At 50.8% G+C, this 25,740-nt stretch overlaps 1 protein-coding gene and 1 long non-coding RNA gene across 5 annotated transcripts in view; one reads left to right on the forward strand and one right to left on the reverse strand.

Annotated features, from left to right (window-relative positions):
* VPS28 (VPS28 subunit of ESCRT-I) overlaps positions 1 to 21,410 on the forward strand; it is a 26,200-nt gene extending 4,790 nt beyond the window's left edge. Inside the window, exons 2-10 of one of the 4 annotated variants that reach the window (XM_085533108.1) lie at positions 1,273 to 1,301; positions 1,986 to 2,023; positions 4,280 to 4,369; positions 5,351 to 5,456; positions 10,559 to 10,660; positions 12,722 to 12,775; positions 14,184 to 14,275; positions 20,564 to 20,723; positions 21,299 to 21,410. In XM_085533108.1, the coding sequence (XP_085389234.1) occupies positions 1,273 to 1,301; positions 1,986 to 2,023; positions 4,280 to 4,369; positions 5,351 to 5,456; positions 10,559 to 10,660; positions 12,722 to 12,775; positions 14,184 to 14,275; positions 20,564 to 20,681 (629 nt within the window). In that variant the 3' untranslated portion in view covers positions 20,682 to 20,723; positions 21,299 to 21,410. Of the gene's footprint in view, positions 1 to 1,272; positions 1,302 to 1,985; positions 2,024 to 4,279; positions 4,370 to 5,350; positions 5,457 to 10,558; positions 10,661 to 12,721; positions 12,776 to 14,183; positions 14,276 to 20,563; positions 20,831 to 21,298 lie in introns of those variants that run through there. The other 3 variants (XR_014941018.1, XM_085533107.1, XM_085533109.1) reach the window with 3 other exon arrangements.
* The window catches only part of LOC146752013 (uncharacterized), a 19,516-nt gene continuing 14,334 nt past the window's right edge, over positions 20,559 to 25,740 (reverse strand). The window contains exons 2-4 of the long non-coding RNA XR_014941019.1: positions 21,663 to 24,522; positions 21,299 to 21,482; positions 20,559 to 20,723 (exon numbers count right to left, since the gene is read on the reverse strand). This is a non-coding gene — a long non-coding RNA (uncharacterized LOC146752013). The remainder of the gene's footprint in view (positions 20,724 to 21,298; positions 21,483 to 21,662; positions 24,523 to 25,740) is intronic.

The following is a 25,740-nucleotide window of genomic DNA, read 5'->3' on the forward strand; positions in this document are numbered from 1 at the left end:
ATTTAATGGGGGTCTATGGGATATAATGGGGGTCTATGGGGTTAATGGGATATAATGGGGTTAATAGGATATAATGGGGGTCTATGGGGGGTATTAGGATTTAATGGGGGTCTATGGGATTAATAGGGGTCTATGGGGGTTACTAGGATATAATGGGGGTTAATAGGATATAATGGGGGTCTATGGGGGTAATAGGATATAATGTGGGTTAATGGGATATAATGGGGTTAATAGGATATAATGGGGGTCTGTGGGGTTAATAGGATATAATGGGGGTCTATGGGGGGTAATAGGATTTAATGGGGGTCTATGGGGTTAAATGGATATAATGGGGGTCTATGGGATATAATGGGGGTCTATGGGGTTAATAGGATATAATGGGGGTCTATGGGGGGTAATAGGATATAATGGGGGCCTATGGGGTTAATAGGGGTCTATGGGGGGTTAATATGGGGGTCTATGGGGGTTAATAGGGGTCTATGGGGGTTAATATGGGGGTCTATGGGGTTAATAGGGGTCTGTGGGGGTTAATAGGGGTCTATGGGGTTAGTTGGGTTCTATGGGGGTTAGTTGGGGTCTATGGGGGTAATGGGGTCTATGGGGTTAATAGGGGTCTATGGGGGGTTAATAGGGTTCTTTGGGGGTTAATAGGGGTCTGTGGGGGTTAATAGGGGTCTGTGGGGGTTAATAGGGGTCTATGGGGTTAATAGGGGTCTATGGGGTTAATAGGGGTCTATGGGGTTTATAGGGGTCTAAGGGGGTTTATAGGGGTCTATGGGGGTTAGTTGGGGTCTAAGGGGGGTAATGGGGTCTATGGGGGTTAACATGGGTCTATGGGGTTTAATAGGGGTATAGGGTGGTTAATAGGGGTCTGTGGGGGTTAATTGGGGTCTATGGGGGTTAATAGGGGTCTATGGGGTTAATATTGTTTTATGGGGGTTAATAGGGTCTTATGGAGGTTAATATTGGGGTCTATGGGGTGGGGGGGGTTAATATGGGGATCTATGGGGGGTTTAATATGGGGGTCTATGGGGTGGGGATGGTTAATATGGGGGTCTATGGGGGGGTTAATATGGGGGTCTGTGGGGTGGGGGGGTTGATATGGGGGTCTATGGGGGGGTTAATATGGGGGTCTATGGGGTGGGGGGTTAATAGGGGGCATTTATGGGGTTATAGGGTGTGTTTATGGGGGTGGGGGGGTTAATAGGGGGGTATTGAGGGGGGGGGGGGGGGGTTCTTATGGGGTTTTTAACCCCCCCTCCCATATTATAGGGCCGGCCAATAAAGCGGAGCTGTATGAGGTGAGATATGGAGGGGGGGAGGGGATTAAAATGGGGTCCTGTCCCTTTAAGAAGGGGGGGGGGGGTGGGGAATAAATGGGGTCCTGTCCCTTTAAGAGGGGGGGGGGAATAAATGGGGTCCTGTCCCTTTAAGAAGGGGGGGGGGGGGGAATAAATGGGATCCTGTCCCTTTAAGAGGGGGAGGGGAATAAATGGGGTCCTGTCCCTTTAAGAGGGGGGGGGGAATAAATGGGGTCCTGTCCCTTTAAGAAGGGGGGGGGGATAAATGGGGTCCTGTCCCTTTAAGAGGGGGGGGGGAATAAATGGGGTCCTGTCCCTTTAAGAAGAGGGGGGGAATAAATGGGGTCCTGTCCCTTTAAGAGGGGGGGGGGAATAAATGGGGTCCTGTCCCTTTAAGAAGGGGGGGGGGAATAAATGGGGTCCTGTCCCTTTAAGAAGGGGGGGGGGGGGGGGGGGGGGGGGGGAATAAATGGGGTCCTGTCCCTTTAAGAAGAGGGGGGGGGGGGGGGAATAAATGGGGTCCTGTCCCTTTAAGAAGGGGGGGGGGGAATAAATGGGGTCCTGTCCCTTTAAGGGGGGGGGGGGGGGGGCTGTAATGGGGGTCAATGGGGAATTGTGGGGAGGGGGTTTAATGGGGGGTCCCTAATTTAAAGGGACCCCCCCACTTTTATGTTGTGTTATTAGGAAGTGAAGCTGTATAAGAATGCCAGAGAAAGAGAGAGGTGGGAGAGATCCCCAACCCCAAATAACCCCCCATAGAACCCCATAGAACCCCATAGAACCCCATAGAACCCCATAGAACCCCATAGAACCCCATATAACCCCATAGATCCCATATAACCCCATATAACCCCATATCCCTTATATCCCCCATATAACCCCATAGAACCCCATAGAACCCCATAGAAACCCATAGAAACCCATATAATCCATATAACCCCATATACCCCCATATAACCCCATATACCCCCATATAACCCCATATCCCCCCATATCCCCCCATATCCCCCCATATACCCCCATATAACCCCATATAACCCCATATACCCCCATATAACCCCATATAACCCCATATAACCCCATATAACCTCTTATAACCCCATATCCCCCTATATCACCCCATATCCCCCCATATAACCCCATATAACCCATATAACCCCATATAACCCCATATAACCCCATATAACCCCATATAACCCATATAACACCATATAACCCCATATAACCCCATATAACCCATATAACCCCATATAACCCCATATCCCCCCATATAACCCCATATAACCCCATATAACCCCATAGATCCCATAGAACCCCATATAATCCCATAGAACCCCATAGAACCCCATTGAACCCCATATAACCCATATAACCCCATATAACCCCATAAAACCCCATAAATCCCATATAACCCCATATAACCCCATATCCCCCCATATCCCCCCATATCCCCCCATATAACCCCATATAACCCCATATCCCCCCATATCCCCCTATATCCCCCCATATCCCCCCATATCCCCCCCTATATCTCCCCATATAACCCCATATAACCCCATATCACCCCATATAACCTCTTATAACCCCATATCCCCCTATATCACCCCATATACCCCCATATCCCCCCATATCCACCCATACACCCCACTTACCCCCCCATACCCCCCTATATCCCCCCATATAACCCCATATTCCCCCCATATCCCCCCATGTCTTCCCATATAACCCCATACATCCCCATATCCCCCCATATGACCCCATATAGCCTTATATCTCCACCATATAACCCCATGTACTCCCTATATCCCCCCATAGATCCCCCATATCCCCCCATATACCGACCCATACACCCCCATATCCCCCCTATAACCCTATATCCCCCCCATATCCCCCCATATCCCCCCATATACCCCCATGTCCCCCCATATAACCCCATATACCCTCATATAACCCCATATCTCCTCATATAACCCCATATCCCCCTATATAACCCCATATCTCCCCATATACCCTCATATCCCCCCCATATAACCCCATATCCCCACATATAACCCCATATAACCCCATATAACCCCATATCCCCCCATATAACCCCATATCCCCCCATATCCCCCCATATCCCCCCATATCCCCCCATATAACCCCATATAACCCCATATATCCCCATATCCCCCCATATCCCCCCATATAACCCCATATAACCCCATATAACCCCATATGCTCCCCATATAACCCCATATAACCCCATATCCCCCCATATAACCCCATATCCCCCCATATACCCCCATATAACCCCATATCCCCCCATATAACCCCATATAACCCCATATCCCCCCATATAACCCCATAGAACCCCATATAACCCCATAGAACCCATATAACCCCATATCCCCCCATATCCCCCCATATAACCCCATATAACCCCATATAACCCCATATAACCCCATATAACCCATATCCCCCCATATAACCCCATATATCCCCATATCCCCCCATATCCCCCCATATCCCCCCATATCCCCCCATATAACCCCATATAACCCCATATAACCCCATATCCCCCCATATCCCCCCATATAACCCCATATGCTCCCCATATAACCCCATATGCTCCCCATATAACCCCATATAACCCATATACCCCATATAACCCCATATCCCCCCATATAACCCCATATCCCCCCATATACCCCCATATAACCCCATATCCCCCCATATAACCCCATATCCCCCCATATCCCCCCATATAACCCCATATCCCCCCATATAACCCCATATAACCCCATATAACCCCATATAACCCCATATAACCCCATATAACCCCATATCCCCCCATATAACCCCATATAACCCCATATCCCCCCATATCCCCCCATATAACCCCATATAACCCCATATATCCCCATATCCCCCCATATCCCCCCATATAACCCCATATAACCCCATATAACCCCATATAACCCCATATAACCCCATAGATACGACAATATGGCCGAGCTCTTCGCCGTGGTCAAGACCCTACAAGCCCTGGAGAAAGCCTACATCAAAGACTGCGTGTCCCCTAATGAGTGAGGACCCCCACCCCATAGCACTTATAGGGCCGCCCCACATCCCTATGGGGTCCCCCCCCATTAAAGACCCCCACCCCATATCACTTATAGGGCCGCCCCACATCCCTATGGGCCCCCCCCTATTAAAGACCCCCCCCTTATTAAAGACCCCCGCCCCCCCCTATTAAAGATCCCCACCCCATATAACATATGGGGCTGCCCCACATCTCTGTGGGGCTGGCATTGTGCCCCCCCCCCCCCATGGGTTTCTATGGGTCTTTATGGGTCCTTATGGGTCTTTATGGGTCCTTATGGGTCTTTATGGGTCCTTATGGGTCTCTATGGGGTCTCTATGGGTCGCTATGGGTCTCTATGGGTCTCTATGGGTCCCTATGGGTCCCTGTGGGTCCTTATGGGTCCGTATGGGTCTCTATGGGTCTCTATGGGTCTCTATGGGGTCTCTGTGGGTCCCTATGTGTCTCTATGGGTCTCTATGGGTCCCTATGGGTCTTTATGGGTCCCTATGGGTCTCTATGGGGTCTCTATGGGTCGCTATGGGTCTCTATGTGTCTCTATGGGTCCCTGTGGGTCTCTATGGGTCTCTATGGGGTCCCTGTGGGTCCCTATGGGTCCCTATGGGTCCCTATGGGGCTCTATGGGTCCCTATGTGTCCCTATGGGTCCCTATGGGTCCCTATGTGTCCCTATGGGTCCCTATGTGTCCCTATGGGTCCCTATGTGTCTCTATGGGTCCCTATGTGTCTCTATGGGTCTCTATGGGTCTCTCTGGGTCTCTATGTGTCTCTATGGGTCCCTATGTGTCTCTATGTGTCCCTATGGGTCCCTATGGGGTCTCAATGTATCTCTATGGGTCCCTATGTGTCCCTATGTTTCTCTATGTGTCTCTATGTGTCCCTATGTGTCTCTATGTGTCCCTATGTGTCTCTATGGGTCCCAATGCATTAAAGCCCCTATTAACCCCCCCTTTCCCCCTTTATAGGTACACGGCCGCCTGTTCCCGGCTCCTGGTTCAATTTAAGGCCGCGTTGAAACAAGTTCAGGGACCCGAACTGAGCAACATCGACGAGTTCTGCCGCAAGTTTAGGGTCGGTTATGGGGTCATATGGGGCGATATGGGGGTTATGGGGATGTATGGGTCTCTGTGGGTCCCTATGGGGCCCTATGGGTCTCTATGGGGGGTTATGGGTCCCTATGGGTCTCTATTGGTCCCTATGGGGGGACTATGGGGCCCTATGGGTCTCTATGGGTCCCTATGGTGGGATTATGGGGCGCTATGGGTCCCTATGGGTCTCTATGGGTCCCTATGGGGTTATATGGGGTCCTATGGGTCCCTATGGGGGGTTATGGGGCCCTACGGGTCCCTATGGGGGGGCTATGGGTCCTTATGGGTCTCTATGGGTCCCTATGGGGGGTTATGGGGCCCTATGGGTCTCTATGGGTCTCTATTGGTCGCTATGGGTCTCTATGGGTCCCTATGGGTCGCTATGGGTCTCTATTGGTCCCTATGGGTCGTTATGGGTCTCTATGGGTCCCTATGGGTCTCTGTGGGTCTCTATGGGTGCCTTTGGGTCGCTATGGGGGGGCTATGGGTCTCTATGGGTCTCAGTGGGTCCCTATGGGGGGTTATGGGGCCCTATGGGTCTCTATGGGGCGCTATGGGGGGTTATGGGTTTCTATGGGGCCATATGGGGTCCTATGGGGTGTTATGGGTTTCTATGGGTCCCTATGGGGGGGTTGTGGGTCTCTATGGGTCCCTATAGGTCTCTATGGGTCACTATGGGTACCTATGGGGGGGTTATGGGGCGCTATGGGGTCATATGGGGGGCTATGGGGGGATTTGGGGCCCTATGGGGCGCTATGGGGCCCTATGGGTCCCTATGGGGGGCTATGGGTCTCTATGGTCCCTGTGGGGGGGTTATGGGGCGCTATGGGCCCCTATGGGGCCCTATGGGGGGTTATGGGTCTCTATGGCTCCCTATGGGGCCCTATGGGGGGCTATGGGTCTCTATGGGTCCCTATGGTGGGTTATGGGTCTCTATTGGTCGCTATGGGGGGGCTATGGGGCACTATGGGGTTTCTGTGGGTCCCTATGGGTCTCTATGGGGGGTTATGGGTCCCTATGGGTCTCTATTGGTCCCTATGGGGGGCTATAGGTCCATATGGGAGTCTATGGGGGGGTTATGGGGCGCTATAGGTCCCTATGTGGGGTTATGGGGTGCTATGGGTCTCTATGGGTCCCTATGGGGGGTTATGGGTCTCTATGGGGCCATATGGGTCCCTATGGGTCTCTATGGGGGGCTATGGGTCTCTATGGGGGGTTATGGGTCCCTATGGGTCTCTATTGGTCCCTATGGGGGGCTATAGGTCCATATGGGAGTCTATGGGGGGCTTATGGGGCGCTATAGGTCCCTATGTGGGGTTATGGGGTGCTATGGGTCTCTATGGGTCCCTATGGGGGGTTATGGGTCTCTATGGGGCCATATGGGACCCTATCGGGCCCTATGGGTCTCTATGGGGGGTTATGGGTTCCTATGAGTCACTATGGGGGGTTATGGGTCTCTATGGGGCCATATGGGTCCCTATGGGAGTCTATGGGGGGGTTATGGGTCCCTATGGGGTCCTATGAGGTCATATGGGGGGCTATGGGTCACTATGGGGGGCTATGGGTCCCTATGGGAGTCTATGGGGGGGTTATGGGTCCCTATGGGGTCCTATGGGGTCATATGGGGGGCTATGGGTCACTATGGGGGGTTATGGGTGCTATGGGTCCCTATGGGTCCCTATGGGGGGGTTATGGGGTCGTATGGGGTCCTATGGGGTTATATGGGGTCCTATGGGGCCCTATGGATCCCTATGGGTTTCTATGGGGTCCCTATGGGGCCCTATAGGGCTCTATGGGTTTCTATGGGGGGTTATGGGTCTCTATGGGTCTCTATGGGGTCCCTATGGGGCCCTATAGGGCTCTATGGGTTTCTATGGGGGGTTATGGGTCTCTATGGGTCTCTATGGGGTCCCTATGGGGCCCTATAGGGCTCTATGGGTTTCTATGGGGGGTTATGGGTCTCTATGGGTCTCTATGGGGTCCCTATGGGGCCCTATAGGGCTCTATGGGTTTCTATGGGGGGTTATGGGTCTCTATGGGGTCCCTATGGGGCCCTATAGGGCTCTATGGGTTTCTATGGGGGGTTATGGGTCTCTATGGGTCTCTATGGGGTCCCTATGGGGCACTATAGGGCTCTATGGGTTTCTATGGGGGGTTATGGGTCTCTATGGGGTCCCTATGGGGCACTATAGGGCTCTATGGGTTTCTATGGGGGGTTATGGGTCCCTATGGGTCTCTGTGGGTCCCTATGGGGTTATATGGGGTCCTGTGGGGCCCTATGGGGGGTTATGGGGCCCTATGGGTCCCTATGGGGGGCTATGGGGCCCTATGGGAGTCTATGGGGGGGTTATGGGGGGTTATGGCTCCCTATGGGGCCCTATGGGGGGCTATGGGTCTCTATGGGTCCCTATGGTGGGTTATGGGTCTCTATTGGTCGCTATGGGGGGGCTATGGGGCACTATGGGGTTTCTGTGGGTCCCTATGGGTCTCTATGGGGGGTTATGGGTCTCTATGGTTCTCTATGTGTCCGTATGGGTCTCTATGGGTCCCTATAGGTCTCTATGGGGCTGTATGGGGCTGTAATAGGGCTGTATAGGGCTGCTATGGGGGTCTATGGGGGCTTTGAGGGGTTATGGGGCGGTTATGGGGCTGTAATAGGGCTGTATTTGTCCCTATGGGTCGCTATGGGGGGTTATGGGTCCCTATGGGTCCCTATGGTTCTCTATGGGTCTCTATAGGGCTGTATGGGGCTGTAATAGGGCTGTATGGGTCCCTATGGAGCGCTATGGGGGGGCTATGGGTCTCTATAGGTCTCTGTGGGGGGTAATGGGTCTCTATGGGTCTCTGTAGGTCCCTATGGGTCTCTGTGGGGGGGTTATGGGGCCCTATAGGGTCTCTATGTGTCACTATGGGTCTCTATGGGTCTCTATGGGTCCCTATAGGTCTCTATGGGTCTCTATGGGTCTCTATGGGTCCCTATGGGTCTCTATGGGTCTCTGTGGGTCCCTATGGGGTCCCTATGGGGTCTCTATTGGTCCCTATGGGTCCCTATGGGTCTCTATGGGTCTCTATGGGTCCCTATGGGGTCTCTATGGGTCCCTATGGGGTCTCTACGGGTCTCTATGGGTCCCTATGGGTCTCTATGGGGTTTCTATGGGTCCCTACGGGTCGCTATGAGTCTCTATGGGTCCCTATGGGGGGTTATGGGTCTCTATGGGGCCATATGGGTCCCTATGGGTCTATATGGGGGGTTATGGGTCTCTACGGGTCCCTATGGGTCCCTATGGGTCTCTATGGGTCCCTATGGGTCTCTATGTGTCTCTATGGGTCCCTATGGGGTCACTGTGGGTCCCTATGGGTCCCTGTGGGTCTCTATGGGTCCGTATGGGTCTCTATGGGTCCCTATGGGTCCCTATGGGTCTCTATGGGGTCACTGTGGGTCCCTATGGGTCCCTGTGGGTCCCTATGGGTCCCTGTGGGTCTCTATGGGTCTCTATGGGTCCCTATGGGTCTCTATGGGTCCCTATGGGTCCCTATGGGTCCCTATGGGTCCCTATGGGTCTCTATGGGTCCCTATGGGTCTCTATGGGGTCCCTATGGGTCCCTGTGGGTCCCTGTGGGTCTATATGGGGGGTTATGGGTCTCTACGGGTCCCTATGTATCTCTATGGGTCTCTATGGGTCCCTATGGGTCTCTACGGGTCCCTATGGGTCCCTATGGGTCCCTATGGGTCTCTATGGGTCTCTATGGGTCTCTATGGGTCCCTATGGGTCTCTATGGGTCTCTATGGGTCCCTATGGGTCCCTATGGGTTTCTATGGGTCTCTATGGGTCCCTATGGGTCTCTATGGGTTTCTATGGGTCCCTCTGGGTCTCTATGGGTCTCTGTGGGTCCCTATGGGTCTCTATGGGTCTCTATGGGTCCCTATGGGTCTCTATGGGTCTCTATGGGTCCCTATGGGTCCCTATGGGTCTCTATGGGTCTCTATGGGTCTCTATGGGTCTCTATGGGTCCCTATGGGTCCCTATGGGTTTCTATGGGTCTCTATGGGTCCCTATGGGTCTCTATGGGTTTCTATGGGTCCCTCTGGGTCTCTATGGGTCTCTGTGGGTCCCTATGGGTCTCTATGGGTCTCTATGGGTCCCTATGGGTCTCTATGGGTCTCTATGGGTCCCTATGGGTCTCTATGGGTCCCTATGGGTCCCTATGGGTCCCTATGGGTCTCTGTGGGTCTCTGTGGGTCCCTATGGGTCTCTATGGGTCCGTATGGGTCTCTATGGGTCCGTATGGGTCCCTATGGGTCTCTATGGGTCCCTATGGGTCCCTATGGGTCCCTATGGGTCCCTATGGGTCCCTATGGGTCTCTATGGGTCTCTGTGGGTCTCTGTGGGTCCCTATGGGTCTCTATGGGTCCCTATGGGTCTCTATGGGTCCCTATGTGTCCCTATGTGTCCCTATGGGTCTCTGTGGGTCCCTATGGGTCCCTATGGGTCTCTATGGGTCTCTATGGGTCCGTATGGGTCTCTATGGGTCCCTATGGGTCCCTATGGGTCTCTATGGGTCCGTATGGGTCTCTATGGGTCTCTATGGGTCCCTATGGGTCTCTGTGGGTCTCTGTGGGTCCCTATGGGTCTCTATGGGGTCCCAATGTATCTCTATGGGGTTTCTATGGGGTTTCTATGGCGTCTCTATGGGTCTTTATGGGTTTTTATGGGGTCCCAATGTATCTCTATGGGTCCCTATGGGTCCCTATGGGTCTCTATGGGTCCCAATGTATCTCTATGGGGTTTCTATGGGTCTCTATGTGTCCCAATGTATCTCTATGGGTCCCTATGGGTCTCTATGGGTCCCAATGTACCTCTATGGGGTTTCAATGTATCTCTATGGGTTTCTATGGGTCTCTATGGGGTTTCTATGGGTCTCTATGGGGTTTCTATGGGTCTCTATGGGTTTCTATGGGTCTTTATGGGGTTTCTATGGGTCTCTATGGGGTTTTATGGGGTTTCTATGGGTCTCAGTGGGTTTCTATGGGTCTCTATGGGGTTTCTATGGGTCTTTATGGGGTTTCTATGGGGTGCCCTATAGCTGGACTGTCCCCTGGCCATGGAGCGGATCCGCGAGGATCGACCAATCACGATGCGGGATGATAAAGGGAACCTGAACCGCTGTATAGCGGATATAGTGTCAGTGAGTGTTATATGGGATCTATAGGGTTATATGGGATTATATGGGGTTATATGGGATCTATGGGGTTATATGGGTTATATGGGGTTATATGGGGTTATATGGGATTATATGGGGTTATATGGGGTTATATGGGGTTATATGGGTTATATGGGGTTATATGGGTTGTATGGGGTTATATGGGATTATATGGGGTTATATGGGATTATATGGGGTTATATGGGGTTATATGGGGTTATATGGGATTTATGGGGTTATATGGGGTTATATGGGGTTATATGGGGTTATATGGGTTATATGGGGTTATATGGGGTTATATGGGGTTATATGGGATTTATGGGGTTATATGGGGCTATATGGGGTTATATGGGGTTATATGGGGTTATATGGGGTTATATGGGGTTATATGGGGTTATATGGGGTTATATGGGGTTATATGGGATTTATGGGGTTATATGGGGTTATATGGGGTTATATGGGGTTATATGGGGTTATATGGGGTTATATGGGGTTATATGGGGTTATATGGGATTTATGGGGTTATATGGGGCTATATGGGGTTATATGGGGTTATATGGGATTATATGGGGTTATATGGGGTTATATGGGGTTATATGGGGTTATATGGGGTTATATGGGATTTATGGGGTTATATGGGGTTATATGGGTTATATGGGTTATATGGGGTTATATGGGTTATATGGGGTTATATGGGATCTATGGGGTTATATGGGGTTATATGGGTTATATGGGGTTATATGGGGTTATATGGGTTATATGGGGTTATATGGGGTTATATGGGGTTATATGGGATCTATGGGGTTATATGGGGTTATATGGGGTTATATGGGATATATGGGGTTATATGGGGTTATATGGGGTTATATGGGGTTATATGGGGTTATATGGGGGGATATGGGGGTATATGGGGTTATATGGGGTTATATGGGATTATATGGGGTTATATGGGGTTATATGGGGTTATATGGGATTATATGGGGTTATATGGGGTTATATGGGGTTATATGGGGTTATATGGGGTTATATGGGATTATATGGGGTTATATGGGGTTATATGGGATTATATGGGGTTATATGGGGTTATATGGGGTTATATGGGGTTATATGGGATCTATGGGGTTATATGGGGTTATATGGGATATATGGGGTTATATGGGGTTATATGGGATCTATGGGGTTATATGGGGTTATATGGGATCTATGGGGTTATATGGGGTTATATGGGATCTATGGGGTTATATGGGGTTATATGGGGTTATATGGGGTTATATGGGGTTATATGGGATCTATGGGGTTATATGGGGTTATATGGGGTTATATGGGATTATATGGGGTTATATGGGGGGATATGGGGTTATATGGGGTTATATGGGATCTATGGGGTTATACGGGGTTATATGGGGTTATATGGGTTTATATGGGGATATATGGGGTTATATGGGGTTATATGGGGTTATATGGGATTATATGGGGTTATATGGGATTATATGGGGTTATATGGGGTTATATGGGTTATATGGGGTTATATGGGGTTATATGGGATTATATGGGGATATATGGGGTTATATGGGGTTATATGGGGTTATATGGGGTTATATGGGATTATATGGGGTTATATGGGGTTATATGGGGTTATATGGGGTTATATGGGTTATATGGGGTTATATGGGATTATATGGGGTTATATGGGGTTATATGGGATATATGGGGTTATATGGGGATATATGGGATTATATGGGATCTATGGGGTTATATGGGGTTATATGGGGTTATATGGGGGGATATGGGGTTATATGGGGTTATATGGGGAGATATGGGTTATACGGGGATATATGCGGTTATATGGGATTATATGGTTGGGTATGTGCTTATGGGGTGGGGGACATGGGGTGTTAATGGAGTTATGGGGCCGGATAGGGCGTTATAGGGGGTATATGGGATGGGATATGGGATTATAGGGGGTATATGGGTTGTTTCGGGGGTTATGGGGTGGGATATGGGGTTATTGGGGGCACTGAGTTTCTTCCCCCCCCTGTTTTCCAGCTGTTCATCACTATTATGGACAAACTGCGCCTGGAGATCCGCGCCATGGATGAGGTCGGGACCCCATAGACCCCATAAACCCCAATGACCCCATATAATCCCATATAAACCTATATAACCCCATAGAACCCCATAAAACTCCATATAACCCCATAGACCCCATAAAGACCCCATATAAACCCATATAACCCCATATGACCCTATATAACCCCATATGACCCTATATAACCCCATATAATGCTATATAACCCCATAGAACCCCATAGACCCCATAGACCCCATAGAACCCCATATAAACCTATATAACCCCATAGAACCCCATATACCCCATAGAACCCCATATGACCCCATAGAGACCCCATAACCCTAATAGAAACCCCATAACCCTGTAAGCCCCATAAGCCCATATGACCCCATAGACCCCATAGGGACCCCATAGGCCCTATAGGACTCGATAGAAATCCCATAAGACCCCATAACCCCAACAGAAACCCCATATAACCCCATAACTCCATATAACCCCATATAACCCTATAGGGACCCCATAACCCATATAACCCTATAAGACCCCACGAAAACCGTATAAGGATCCCATATAACCCCATATAACCCCTTTGACCCCATATAACCTCATATAACCCCATATAACCCCACATAACCCCATATAACTCCATAACCCCATATAACCCCATATGACCCCATATAAACCCCATATAACCCCATATGACCCCATATAACCCCATATAACCCCATAAGGATCCCATATAACCCCATAAGACCCCACAAAAACCCTATAAGGACCCCATAACAACCCCATATAACCTCTTTGACCCCATATACCCCTATATAACCCCTATATAACCCCATAAACTTCATATAACCCCATAGAAACCCCATATAACCCCATATAACCCCATATAACCCCATATAACCCCATATAACCCCATATAACCCCATATAATCCCATATAACCCCATATAACCCCATAGAAACCCCATATAACCCCATATCCTTCCATATAACCCCATATAACCCCATAAGGATCCCATATAACCCCATAAGACCCCACAAAAACCCTATAAGGACCCCATAACAACCCCATATAACCCCTTTGACCCCATATACCCCTATATAACCCCTATATAACCCCATAAACTTCATATAACCCCATAGAAACCCCATATGATCCCATAGACCCCATATAACCCCATATACCCCCATATAACCCCATATAACCCCATATAACCCCATATACCCCCATATACCCCCATATAACCCCATATAACCCCATATAACCCCATATAACCCCATATAGCCCCATATAACCCCATATAACCCCATATAACCCCATATAGCCCCATATAACCCCATATAACCCCATATAACCCCATATAACCCCATATAACCCCATATAACCCCATATAACCCCATATAATCCCATATAACCCCTTTGACCCCATAGATCCAACCCGACCTTCGGGAGCTGCTGGAGACCATGAACCGGATGAGCGCCCTGCCCAGCGACTTCGAGGGCCGCCATCACATCCTGCACTGGTACATATAGGGTCTATAGGGCCTTATGGGGTCCTTATGGGGTTTTTATGGGGTCCTTTTAGGGTTTTTATGGGGTTTTTATGGGGTCTTGTGGGGTTTATGCGGCCTATGAGGCCTAATGGGGCCTATGCGGCCTGTGAGGCCTTAGGGGTCTTGTAGGGTCTTTCTGGGGTCTTATGGGGTCCTTATGGGGTTTTATGGGGTCCTTATGGGGTCTTATAGGATCATTATGGGGTTTTTATGGGCTGTTGTGGGGCTTATGCGGCCTACTGCAGCCTAGTGAGGCCTACTGAGGCCTAATGGGGCCTATGAGGCCTTCGGGGTCTTGTAGGGTCTTTATGGGGTCTTATGGGGTCCTTATGGGGTTTTATGGGGTCCTTATGGGGTCTTATAGGATCATTATGGGGTTTTTATGGGCTGTTGTAGGGCTTATGCGGCCTACTGCAGCCTAGTGAGGCCTACTGAGGCCTAATGGGGCCTATGAGGCCTTAGGGGTCTTGTAGGGTCTTTATGGGGTCTTATGGGGTCCTTATGGGGTTTTATGCGGTCTTATGGGGTCCTTATGGGGTCTTATGGGGTCTTATAGGATCATTATGGGGTTTTTATGGGCTGTTGTGGGGCTTATGCGGCCTACTGCAGCCTAGTGAGGCCTACTGAGGCCGAATGGGGCCTATGAGGCCTTAGGGGTCTTGTAGGGTCTTTATGGGGTCTTATGGGGTCCTTATGGGGTTTTATGGGGTCCTTATGGGGTCTTATGGGGTCTTATGGGGTCTTATAGGATCATTATGGGGTTTTTATGGGCTGTTGTGGGGCCTATGCAGCCTACTGCAGCCTAGTGAGGCCTACTGAGGCCGAATGGGGCCTATGAGGCCTTAGGGGTCTTGTAGGGTCTTTATGGGGTCTTATGGGGTCCTTATGGGGTTTTATGGGGTCTTATGGGGTCTTATAGGATCATTATGGGGTTTTTATGGGCTGTTGTGGGGCCTATGCAGCCTACTGCAGCCTAGTGAGGCCTACTGAGGCCGAATGGGGCCTATGAGGCCTTAGGGGTCTTGTAGGGTCTTTATGGGGTCTTATGGGGTCCTTATGGGGTTTTATGCGGTCTTATGGGGTCCTTATGGGGTCTTATGGGGTCTTATAGGATCATTATGGGGTTTTTATGGAGTCTTGTGGGGCCTATTGCGGCCTAGTGAGGCCTAATGAGGCCTTTGAAGCCTATGGGGTCCTTATGGGGTTTTATAGGATCTTATGGGGTCCTTATGGGGTCTTATAGGATCATTATGGGGTTTTAATGGGGCCTATGAGGTCTAATGAGGCCTAATGGGCCCTACTGAGGCCTAATGAGGCCTAATGGGGCCTATGCGGCCTATGAGGCCTTAGGGGTCTTGTAGGGTCTTTATGGGGTCTTATGGGGTCCTTATGGGGTTTTATGGGGTCCTTATGGGGTCTTATAGGATCATTATGGGGTTTTTATGGGCTGTTGTAGGGCTTATGCGGCCTACTGCAGCCTAGTGAGGCCTACTGAGGCCTAATGGGGCCTATGAGGCCTTAGGGGTCTTGTAGGGTCTTTATGGGGTCTTATGGGGTCCTTATGGGGTTTTATGGGGTCCTTATGGGGTCTTATAGGATCATTATGGGGTTTTTATGGGCTGTTGTAGGGCTTATGCGGCCTACTGCAGCCTAGTGAGGCCTACTGAGGCCTAATGGGGCCTATGAGGCCTTAGGGGTCTTGTAGGGTCTTTATGGGGTCTTATGGGGTCCTTATGGGGTTTTATGGGGTCTTATGGGGTCTTATAGGATCATTATGGGGTTTTTATGGGCTGTTGTGGGGCTTATGCGGCCTACTGCAGCCTAGTGAGGCCTACTGAGGCCTAATGGGGCCTATGAGGCCTTAGGGGTCTTGTAGGGTCTTTATGGGGTCTTATGGGGTTTTATGGGGTCCTTATGGGGTCTTATGGGGTCTTATAGGATCATTATGGGGTTTTTATGGGCTGTTGTGGGGCTTATGCGGCCTACTGCAGCCTAGTGAGGCCTACTGAGGCCTAATGGGGCCTATGAGGCCTTCGGGGTCTTGTAGGGTCTTTATGGGGTCTTATGGGGTCCTTATGGGGTTTTATGGGGTCTTATGGGGTCTTATAGGATCATTATGGGGTTTTTATGGGCTGTTGTGGGGCCTATGCAGCCTACTGCGGCCTAGTGAGGCCTACTGAGGCCTAATGGGGCCTATGAGGCCTTAGGGGTCTTGTAGGGTCTTTATGGGGTCTTATGGGGTCCTTATGGGGTTTTATGCGGTCTTATGGGGTCCTTATGGGGTCTTATGGGGTCTTATAGGATCATTATGGGGTTTTTATGGAGTCTTGTGGGGCCTATTGCGGCCTAGTGAGGCCTAATGAGGCCTTTGAAGCCTATGGGGTCCTTATGGGGTTTTATAGGATCTTATGGGGACCTTACGGGGTCTTATAGGATCATTATGGGGTTTTAATGGGGCCTATGAGGTCTAATGAGGCCTAATGGGCCCTACTGAGGCCTAATGAGGCCTAATGGGGCCTATGCGGCCTATGAGGCCTTAGGGGTCTTGTAGGGTCTTTATGGGGTCTTATGGGGTCCTTATGGGGTTTTATGGGGTCTTATGGGGTCTTATAGGATCATTATGGGGTTTTTATGGGCTGTTGTGGGGCTTATGCGGCCTACTGCAGCCTAGTGAGGCCTACTGAGGCCGAATGGGGCCTATGAGGCCTTAGGGGTCTTGTAGGGTCTTTATGGGGTCTTATGGGGTCCTTATGGGGTTTTATGGGGTCCTTATGGGGTCTTATGGGGTCTTATAGGATCATTATGGGGTTTTTATGGGCTGTTGTGGGGCTTATGCGGCCTACTGCAGCCTAGTGAGGCCTACTGAGGCCTAATGGGGCCTATGAGGCCTTCGGGGTCTTGTAGGGTCTTTATGGGGTCTTATGGGGTCCTTATGGGGTTTTATGGGGTCCTTATGGGGTCTTATGGGGTCTTATGGGGTCTTATAGGATCATTATGGGGTTTTTATGGGCTGTTCTGGGGCCTATGCAGCCTACTGCAGCCTAGTGAGGCCTACTGAGGCTGAATGGGGCCTATGAGGCCTTAGGGGTCTTGTAGGGTCTTTATGGGGTCTTATGGGGTCCTTATGGGGTTTTATGCGGTCTTATGGGGTCCTTATGGGGTCTTAATGGGTCTTATAGGATCATTATGGGGTTTTTATGGAGTCTTGTGGGGCCTATTGCGGCCTAGTGAGGCCTAATGAGGCCTTTGAAGCCTATGGGGTCCTTATGGGGTTTTATAGGATCTTATGTGGACCTTACGGGGTCTTATAGGATCATTATGGGGTTTTAATGGGGCCTATGAGGTCTAATGAGGCCTAATGGGCCCTACTGAGGCCTAATGAGGCCTAATGGGGCCTATGCGGCCTATGAGGCCTTAGGGGTCTTTATGGGGTCTTATGGGGTCCTTATGGGGTTTTATGGGGTCCTTATGGGGTCTTATAGGATCATTATGGGGTTTTTATGGGCTGTTGTAGGGCTTAAGCGGCCTACTGCAGCCTAGTGAGGCCTACTGAGGCCTAATGGGGCCTATGAGGCCTTAGGGGTCTTGTAGGGTCTTTATGGGGTCTTATGGGGTCCTTATGGGGTTTTATGGGGTCTTATGGGGTCTTATAGGATCATTATGGGGTTTTTATGGGCTGTTGTGGGGCTTATGCGGCCTACTGCAGCCTAGTGAGGCCTACTGAGGCCTAATGGGGCCTATGAGGCCTTAGGGGTCTTGTAGGGTCTTTATGGGGTCTTATGGGGTCCTTATGGGGTTTTATGGGGTCTTATGGGGTCTTATAGGATCATTATGGGGTTTTTATGGGCTGTTGTGGGGCTTATGCGGCCTACTGCAGCCTAGTGAGGCCTACTGAGGCCGAATGGGGCCTATGAGGCCTTAGGGGTCTTGTAGGGTCTTTATGGGGTCTTATGGGATTCTTATGGGGTTTTATGGGGTCTTATGGGGTCTTATAGGATCATTATGGGGTTTTTATGGGCTGTTGTGGGGCCTATGCAGCCTACTGCAGCCTAGTGAGGCCTACTGAGGCCGAATGGGGCCTATGAGGCCTTAGGGGTCTTGTAGGGTCTTTATGGGGTCTTATGGGGTCCTTATGGGGTTTTATGCGGTCTTATGGGGTCCTTATGGGGTCTTATGGGGTCTTATAGGATCATTATGGGGTTTTTATGGAGTCTTGTGGGGCCTATTGCGGCCTAGTGAGGCCTAATGAGGCCTTTGAAGCCTATGGGGTCCTTATGGGGTTTTATAGGATCTTATGGGGTCCTTATGGGGTCTTATAGGATCATTATGGGGTTTTAATGGGGCCTATGAGGTCTAATGAGGCCTAATGGGCCCTACTGAGGCCTAATGAGGCCTAATGGGGCCTATGCGGCCTATGAGGCCTTAGGGGTCTTGTAGGGTCTTTATGGGGTCTTATGGGGTCCTTGTAGGGTCTTATGGGGTCCTTATGGGGTCTTTATGGGGTATGTGGGGCCTAATGAGGCCTGTGTGGTCTACTGAGGCCTAATGGGGCCTAGTGGGGCCTAATGAGGCCTAATGGGGCCTTATGGGGTCATATAGGGTTGTTATGGAGTCCTTATGGGGTCTTCTGGGGCTGTTATGGGGTCCTTATGGATTCTTATGGTGTCCTTATGGATTCTTATGGTGTCCTTATGGAGTCTTATGGGGTCTTTATGGGGTCCTTATAGGGTCTTATGGGGACTAACGAGGCCTAATGCGGCCTATGCGGCCTACTGAGGCCTGTGAGGCCTATGCAGCCTATGGGTGCTTATGGGGTCTTACGAGGTTCTTATGGTGTCATATGGGGTCCTTATGGGGTTTTATGGGGTCCTTATGGGGTCTTATGAGGTCCTTAAGGTGTCATATTTGGTCCTTATGGGGTCTTATGATGTCATATGGGGTCCTTATGGGGTTTTTATGGGGTCCTTATGGGGTCTTATGGGGTCATTATGGGGTCTTATGGGGCCTATGCGGCCTACGGGGCCTAATGGGGCCTAATGAGGCCTAATGGGGCCTAGTGAGGCCTACTGAGGCCTATGTAGCCTATGGGGCCTTATGGGGCACTTATGGGGCCTTATGGGGTTTTTATGGGGTCTTATGGGGCCTATGCGGCCTATTGCGGCCTAGTGAGGCCTAATGAGGCCTATGAAGCCTGTGGGGCACTTATGGGGCCTTATGGGGCACTTATGGGGCCTTATGGGGTTTTATGGGGTCTTATGGGGTCCTTATAGGGTCTTACGGGGTCTTATAGGATCATTATGGGGTTTTTATGGGGTCTTATGGGGCCTATGCGGCCTACTGCAGCCTAGTGAGGCCTATGAGGCCTAATGGGGCCTATGTGGCCTATGGGGTATTATGGGGTCTTTATGGGTTTCTTATGGGATCTTATGGGGTCTTTATGGGTTCCTTATGGGGTCTTCATGGGGTCCTTATGGGGTCTTCTGGGGTCATTCTGGGGTATTACAGGGCCTATGAGGTCTATGCGACCTACTGAGGCCTAGTGAGGCCTACTGGGGCCTATGAGGCCTAATGGGGTCCTATGAGGTCCTATGGGGTTATTATGGGGTCTTATGGGGTCTTTATGGGGCCTAATGGGGCCTTATAGGGGTCCTTATGGGATCTTATGGGGTCTTATGAGGTCGTTATGGGGTCTTATGGGGCCTAACGAGGCCTAATGGGGCCTATGCGGCCTACTGAGGCCTAATGGGGCCTATGCTGCCTTATAGGGTATTATGGGGTCCTTATGGGATCTTACGGGGCCTTATGGGGTTGTTATGAGGCCTCTATGGGATCTTTTGGGGTCCTTATGGGGTCTTATGGGGTCCTTATGGGGTTTTATGGGGTATTTATGCGATCTATGGGGCCTATGAGGCCTGTGTGGCCTACTGAGGCCTAGTGAGGCCTAATGGGGCCTATGAGGCCTTATGGGGTCCTATGGGGTCCTTATGGGATCTTATGGGGTCTTATGGGGTCCTTATGGGATCTTATGGGGTCCTTATAGGGTCTTATGGGGTCCTTATGGGGTTTTATGGGGTATTTATGCGATCTATGGGGCCTATGAGGCCTGTGTGGCCTACTGAGGCCTAGTGAGGCCTAATGGGGCCTATGAGGCTTTATGGGGTCCTTATGGGGTCTTTATAGGTTCTTATGGGGTCCTTATGATCTCCTATGTGTTCCTTATGGGGTTCTTAATGTTCTGGTTCTGGTTCCGACCCACAGGCTGCAGACGTTGAGCTCCATGTCGGCATCAGATGAACTGGACGACAACCAGGTCCGACAGATGCTGTTCGACCTGGAATCGGCCTATAACGCCTTCAACCGCTGCCTGCATGCGTGACCCCAACCGGACCGGAACCGGAACCAGAACCAGAACCAGAACCTGGAGGGGGATATGGGGTCACTAAGGCATCAATGGGGCAATGGGAACTGCATGGGGTCAATGGAAGTCAATGGGGTCAATGGGGTGAATAAAAGTCATTGGATTAATGGGCTCAATTGGATTCAATGGGATCGGAACCGGACCGGAACCAGAACCGGACCCAGAACCGGAACCAGAACCAGACCCAGAACCTGAAGGGAGATATGGGGTCACTAAGGAATCAATGGGGCAATGGGTGAATGGAAGTAATGGGGCCAATTGGACCCAATGGGACCAGAACCGGACCGGAACCAGAACCGGAACCGGACTGGAACCAGAACCGGACCCAGAACCGGATCAGAACCGGACCTAGAACCGGACCGGAACCGGAACCAGAACCGGATCAGAACCAGAACCAGAACCTGAAGGGGGATATGGGGTCACTAAGGCATCAATGGGGCAATGGGTGGATGGAAGTAATGGGGTCAATTGGACCCAATGGGATCGGAACCGGACCGGAACCAGAACCGGACCAGAACCGGAACCGGACCGGAATCAGACCAGAACCGGACCTGGAACCGGACCAGAACCAGAACCAGAACCTGGAGGGGGATATGGGGTCACTAAGGCATCAATGGGGCAATGGAAACTGCATGGGGTCAATGGAAGTCAATGGGGTCTATGGGTGAATAAAACATATTGGATTAATGGGCTCAATTGGATTCAATGGGATCGGAACCGGACCGGAACCAGAACCGGAACCAGAACCAGAACCAGAACCTGAAGGGGGATATGGGGTCACTAAGGCATCAATGGGGCAATGGGTGAATGGAAGTAATGGGGCCAATTGGACCCAATGGGACCAGAACCGGACCGGAACCAGAACCGGACCAGAACCGGAACCGGACCGGAATCGGAACAGAACCGGACCTGGAACCGGACCAGAACCGGAACCAGAACCTGGAGGGGGATATGGGGTCACTAAGGCATCAATGGGGCAATGGGAACTGCATGGGGTCAATGGAAGTCAATGGGGTCTATGGGGTGAATAAAAGTCATTGGACTAATGGGCTCAATTGGATTCAATGGGATCGGAATTGGACCGGAACCAGAACCGGACCCAGAACCGGATCAGAACCTGAAGGGGGATATGGGGTCACTAAGGCATCAATGAGGCAATGGGTGAATGGAAGTAATGGGGCCAATTGGACCCAATGGGACCAGAACCGGACCAGAACCAGAACCGGAACCGGAACCGAACCAGAACCGGACCCAGAACCGGATCAGAACCAGAACCAGAACCTGAAGGGGGATATGGGGTCACTAAGGCATCAATGGGGCAATGGGTGGATGGAAGTAATGGGGTCAATTGGACCCAATGGGACCGGAACCGGACCGGAACCAGAACCGGAACCAGAACCGAACCAGAACCGGATCAGAACCAGAATGGGGCCAATTGGACCCAATGGGATCAGAACCAGAACCGGACCAGAACCAGAACTGGTCCATACTGGGTTATACTGGGTTATACTGGTCCATACTGGGTTATACTGGGTTATACTGGCCCATACTGGTCCATACTGGCTTATACTGGGTTATACTGGTCCATACTGGGTTATACTGGGTTATACTGGCCCATACTGGTCCATACTGGGTTATACTGGGTTATTCTGGGCCATACTGGGTTATACTGGTCCATACTGGTCCATACTGGGCTATACTGGTTTATACTCATCCATACTGGGCCATACTGGGTTATACTGGGTTATACTGGTCCATACTGGTCCATACTGGGCCATACTGGTCCATACTGGGTTATACTGGTCCATACTGGTCCATACTGGTCCATACTGGTCCATACTGGGAAGTAACTGGGCCATACTGGGTTACAATGGGCCAAATTGGTCCATACTGGGTTATACCGGTCCATATTGGGTTATACTGGGTCATACTGGTCCATACTGGGCTATACTGGGCCATACTGGTCCATTCTGGGCTATTCTGGGCCATACTGGGCCATTCTGGGAGGACACTGGTCCATACTGGGTTATACTTGGAGCACTGTGCCATATTGGGCCATATTGGGCCCCATTGACGCCATTGCCCCCATAGACCCCATAGACCCCATTGACCCCATAGTGTCCCCATTGACACCATTGACCCCATAGTGACCCCACTGACCCCATTGACCCCATTGTGTCCCCACTGGCCCCATTGACCCCATAGTGTCCCCACTGGCCCCATTGACCCCATTGCCCCCATTGACTCAATAGACCCCATTGACCCCATAGTGTCCCCATTGACACCATTGACCCCATAGTGTCCCCACTGGCCCCATTGACCCCATAGTGTCCCCACTGGCCCCATTGACCCCATTGCCCCCATTGACTCAATAGACCCCATTGACCCCATAGTGTCCCCATTGACCCCATTGACCCCATAGTTTCCCCATTGACCCCATTGACCCCATTGACCCCATTGTGTCCCCATTGACCCCATAGATATCCCCATTGACCCTCTTGACCCCATAGAGTCCCCATTGACCCCATAGCATCCCAATTGACCCCATAGTGTCCCTATTGACCCCATTGACCCCATAGTGTCCCTATTGACCCCATTGACGCCATAGAGTCCCCATTGACCCCATTGTCCCCACTGACCCCATTGATCCCACTGTTTCCATTGACCCCATAGAGTCCCCATTGACCCCATAGTGCCCCCATTGTCCCCACTGATCCCATTGACCCCATTAACCCCATTGATCCCATTGTCCCCATAGAGATCCCATTGACCCCATTGACCCTATTGACCCCACAGAGTCCCCACTGACCCCATAGCATCCCAATTGACCTCATTGACCCCATTGGTCCCATTGACCCCGTAGAGTCCCCATTGACCCCATTGGCCCCATTGATCCCATTGACCCCATAGATCCCACTGTCTCCATGTACCCCACTGACCCCATAGAGTCCCCATTGACCCCACTGACCCCATTGTCCCCATAGACCCCATTCACCCCATTCACCCCATAGTGTCTCTTGCCCCCATTGACCCCATTGACCCCATAGTGACCCCATTGACCCCATTGACCCCACTGTCCGTATTGACCCCATTGACCCCATAGTGTCCCCATTGACTCTTATAGAGACCCCATTGACCCCATTGACCCCATAGTATCCCCACTGTCCCCATTGACCCCATTGACCCCATAGTGTCCCCATTGACTCTTATAGAGACCCCATTGACCCTATTGACCCCATAGTATCCCCACTGTCCCCATTGACCCCATTGGCCCCATTGATCCCATTGACCCCATAGAGACCCCATTGTCCCCATTGACCCCCATAGTGTCCCCATTGACCCCATTGGCCCCATTGAGATCCCATTGATCCAATTGTCCCCATAGAGTCCCCATTGACCCCATAGCATCCCAATTGACCCCAATGACCCCATTGGTCCCATTGACCCCATAGTGACCCCATTGACCCCATTGACCCCATAGTGTCCCCACTGATCCCAAATAGAGACGACCCTATAAACACAATGACACAAATCATTACAATGACCCCAAATGACTTTAATGACCACAAATAACAACGACCCCAAAATCACAATGACCCCAAATCTCCATGACCCCAAACAGCCACGACCCCAAATGACCACAACCCCAAATAGAGATGACCCCAAATCCAGATGATCCCAATACTCCATAACCCCAAATGACCACGACCCCAAATGACCACGACCCCAAATAACCATGACCCCAAATCCAGTTGATCCCAAATCACCATGACCCTAAATCTCCATAACCCCAAATGACCTCAACCCCAAATCAAGATGACCCCATATGACCACGACCCCAAATAACCACGACCCCAAATAACCCTGACACCAAATAACCACGACCCCAAATGACTTGACCCCAAATCCAGATGATCCCAAATAACCCTGACCCCAAATAAAGACCCCAAATCGATGACTCCAAATAACCCCGACCCCAAATAACCCTGACCCCAAATAACCACGACCCCAAATAACCCTGACCCCAAATAACCCTGACCCCAAATAACCACGACCCCAAATAACCCTGACCCCAAATAACCCCGACCCCAAATAACCCTGACCCCAAATAACCCCGAACCCAAATAACCCTGACCCCAAATAACCCTGACCCCAAATAACCCCGACCCCAAATAACCCTGACCCCAAATAACCCTGACCCCAAATAACCACGACCCCAAATAACCCTGACCCCAAATAACCACGACCCCAAATAACCCTGACCCCAAATAACCCCGACCCCAAATAACCACGACCCCAAATGACTTGACCCCAAATCCAGATGATCCCAAATAACCCTGACCCCAAATAAAGACCCCAAATCGATGACCCCAAATAACCCTGACCCCAAAATAACCCCGACCCCAAATAACCCTGACCCCAAATAACCACGACCCCAAATAAACACGACCCCAAATAACCACGACCCCAAATAACTTGACCCCAAATCTCCATAACCCCAAATAACCACGACCCCAAATAACCCTGACCCCAAATAACCCTGACCCCAAGTGACCACGACCCCAAATAACCATGACCCCAAATAACTTGACCCCAAATCTCCACAACCCCAAATAACCATGACCCCAAATCGATGACCCCAAATGACTACGACCCCAAATAACCATGACCCTAAATCTCCATATCCCCAAATGACCTCGACCCAAAATCAAGTTGACCCCATATGACCACGACCCCAAATAACCATGACCCCAAATAACCATGACCCCAAATAACTTGACCCCAAATAACCGTGACCCTAAATCTCCATAACCCCAAATGACCACGACCCCAAATCCAGATGATCCCGTAATCTCCATAACCCCAAATAACCCTGACCCCAAAAAACCATGACCCCAAATCCAGGTGACCCCAAATAACCCTGACCCCAAATAACCATGACCCCAAATAGAGATGACCCCAAATAACCACGACCCCAAATAACCATGACCCTAAATCACCATGACCCCAAAAGACC

The sequence above is a fragment of the Coturnix japonica genome, unplaced genomic scaffold (genome assembly GCF_054131305.1).
Source record: "Coturnix japonica strain WE unplaced genomic scaffold, WE-NBRP24 Scf054, whole genome shotgun sequence".
Classification (NCBI taxonomy): domain Eukaryota; kingdom Metazoa; phylum Chordata; class Aves; order Galliformes; family Phasianidae; genus Coturnix; species Coturnix japonica.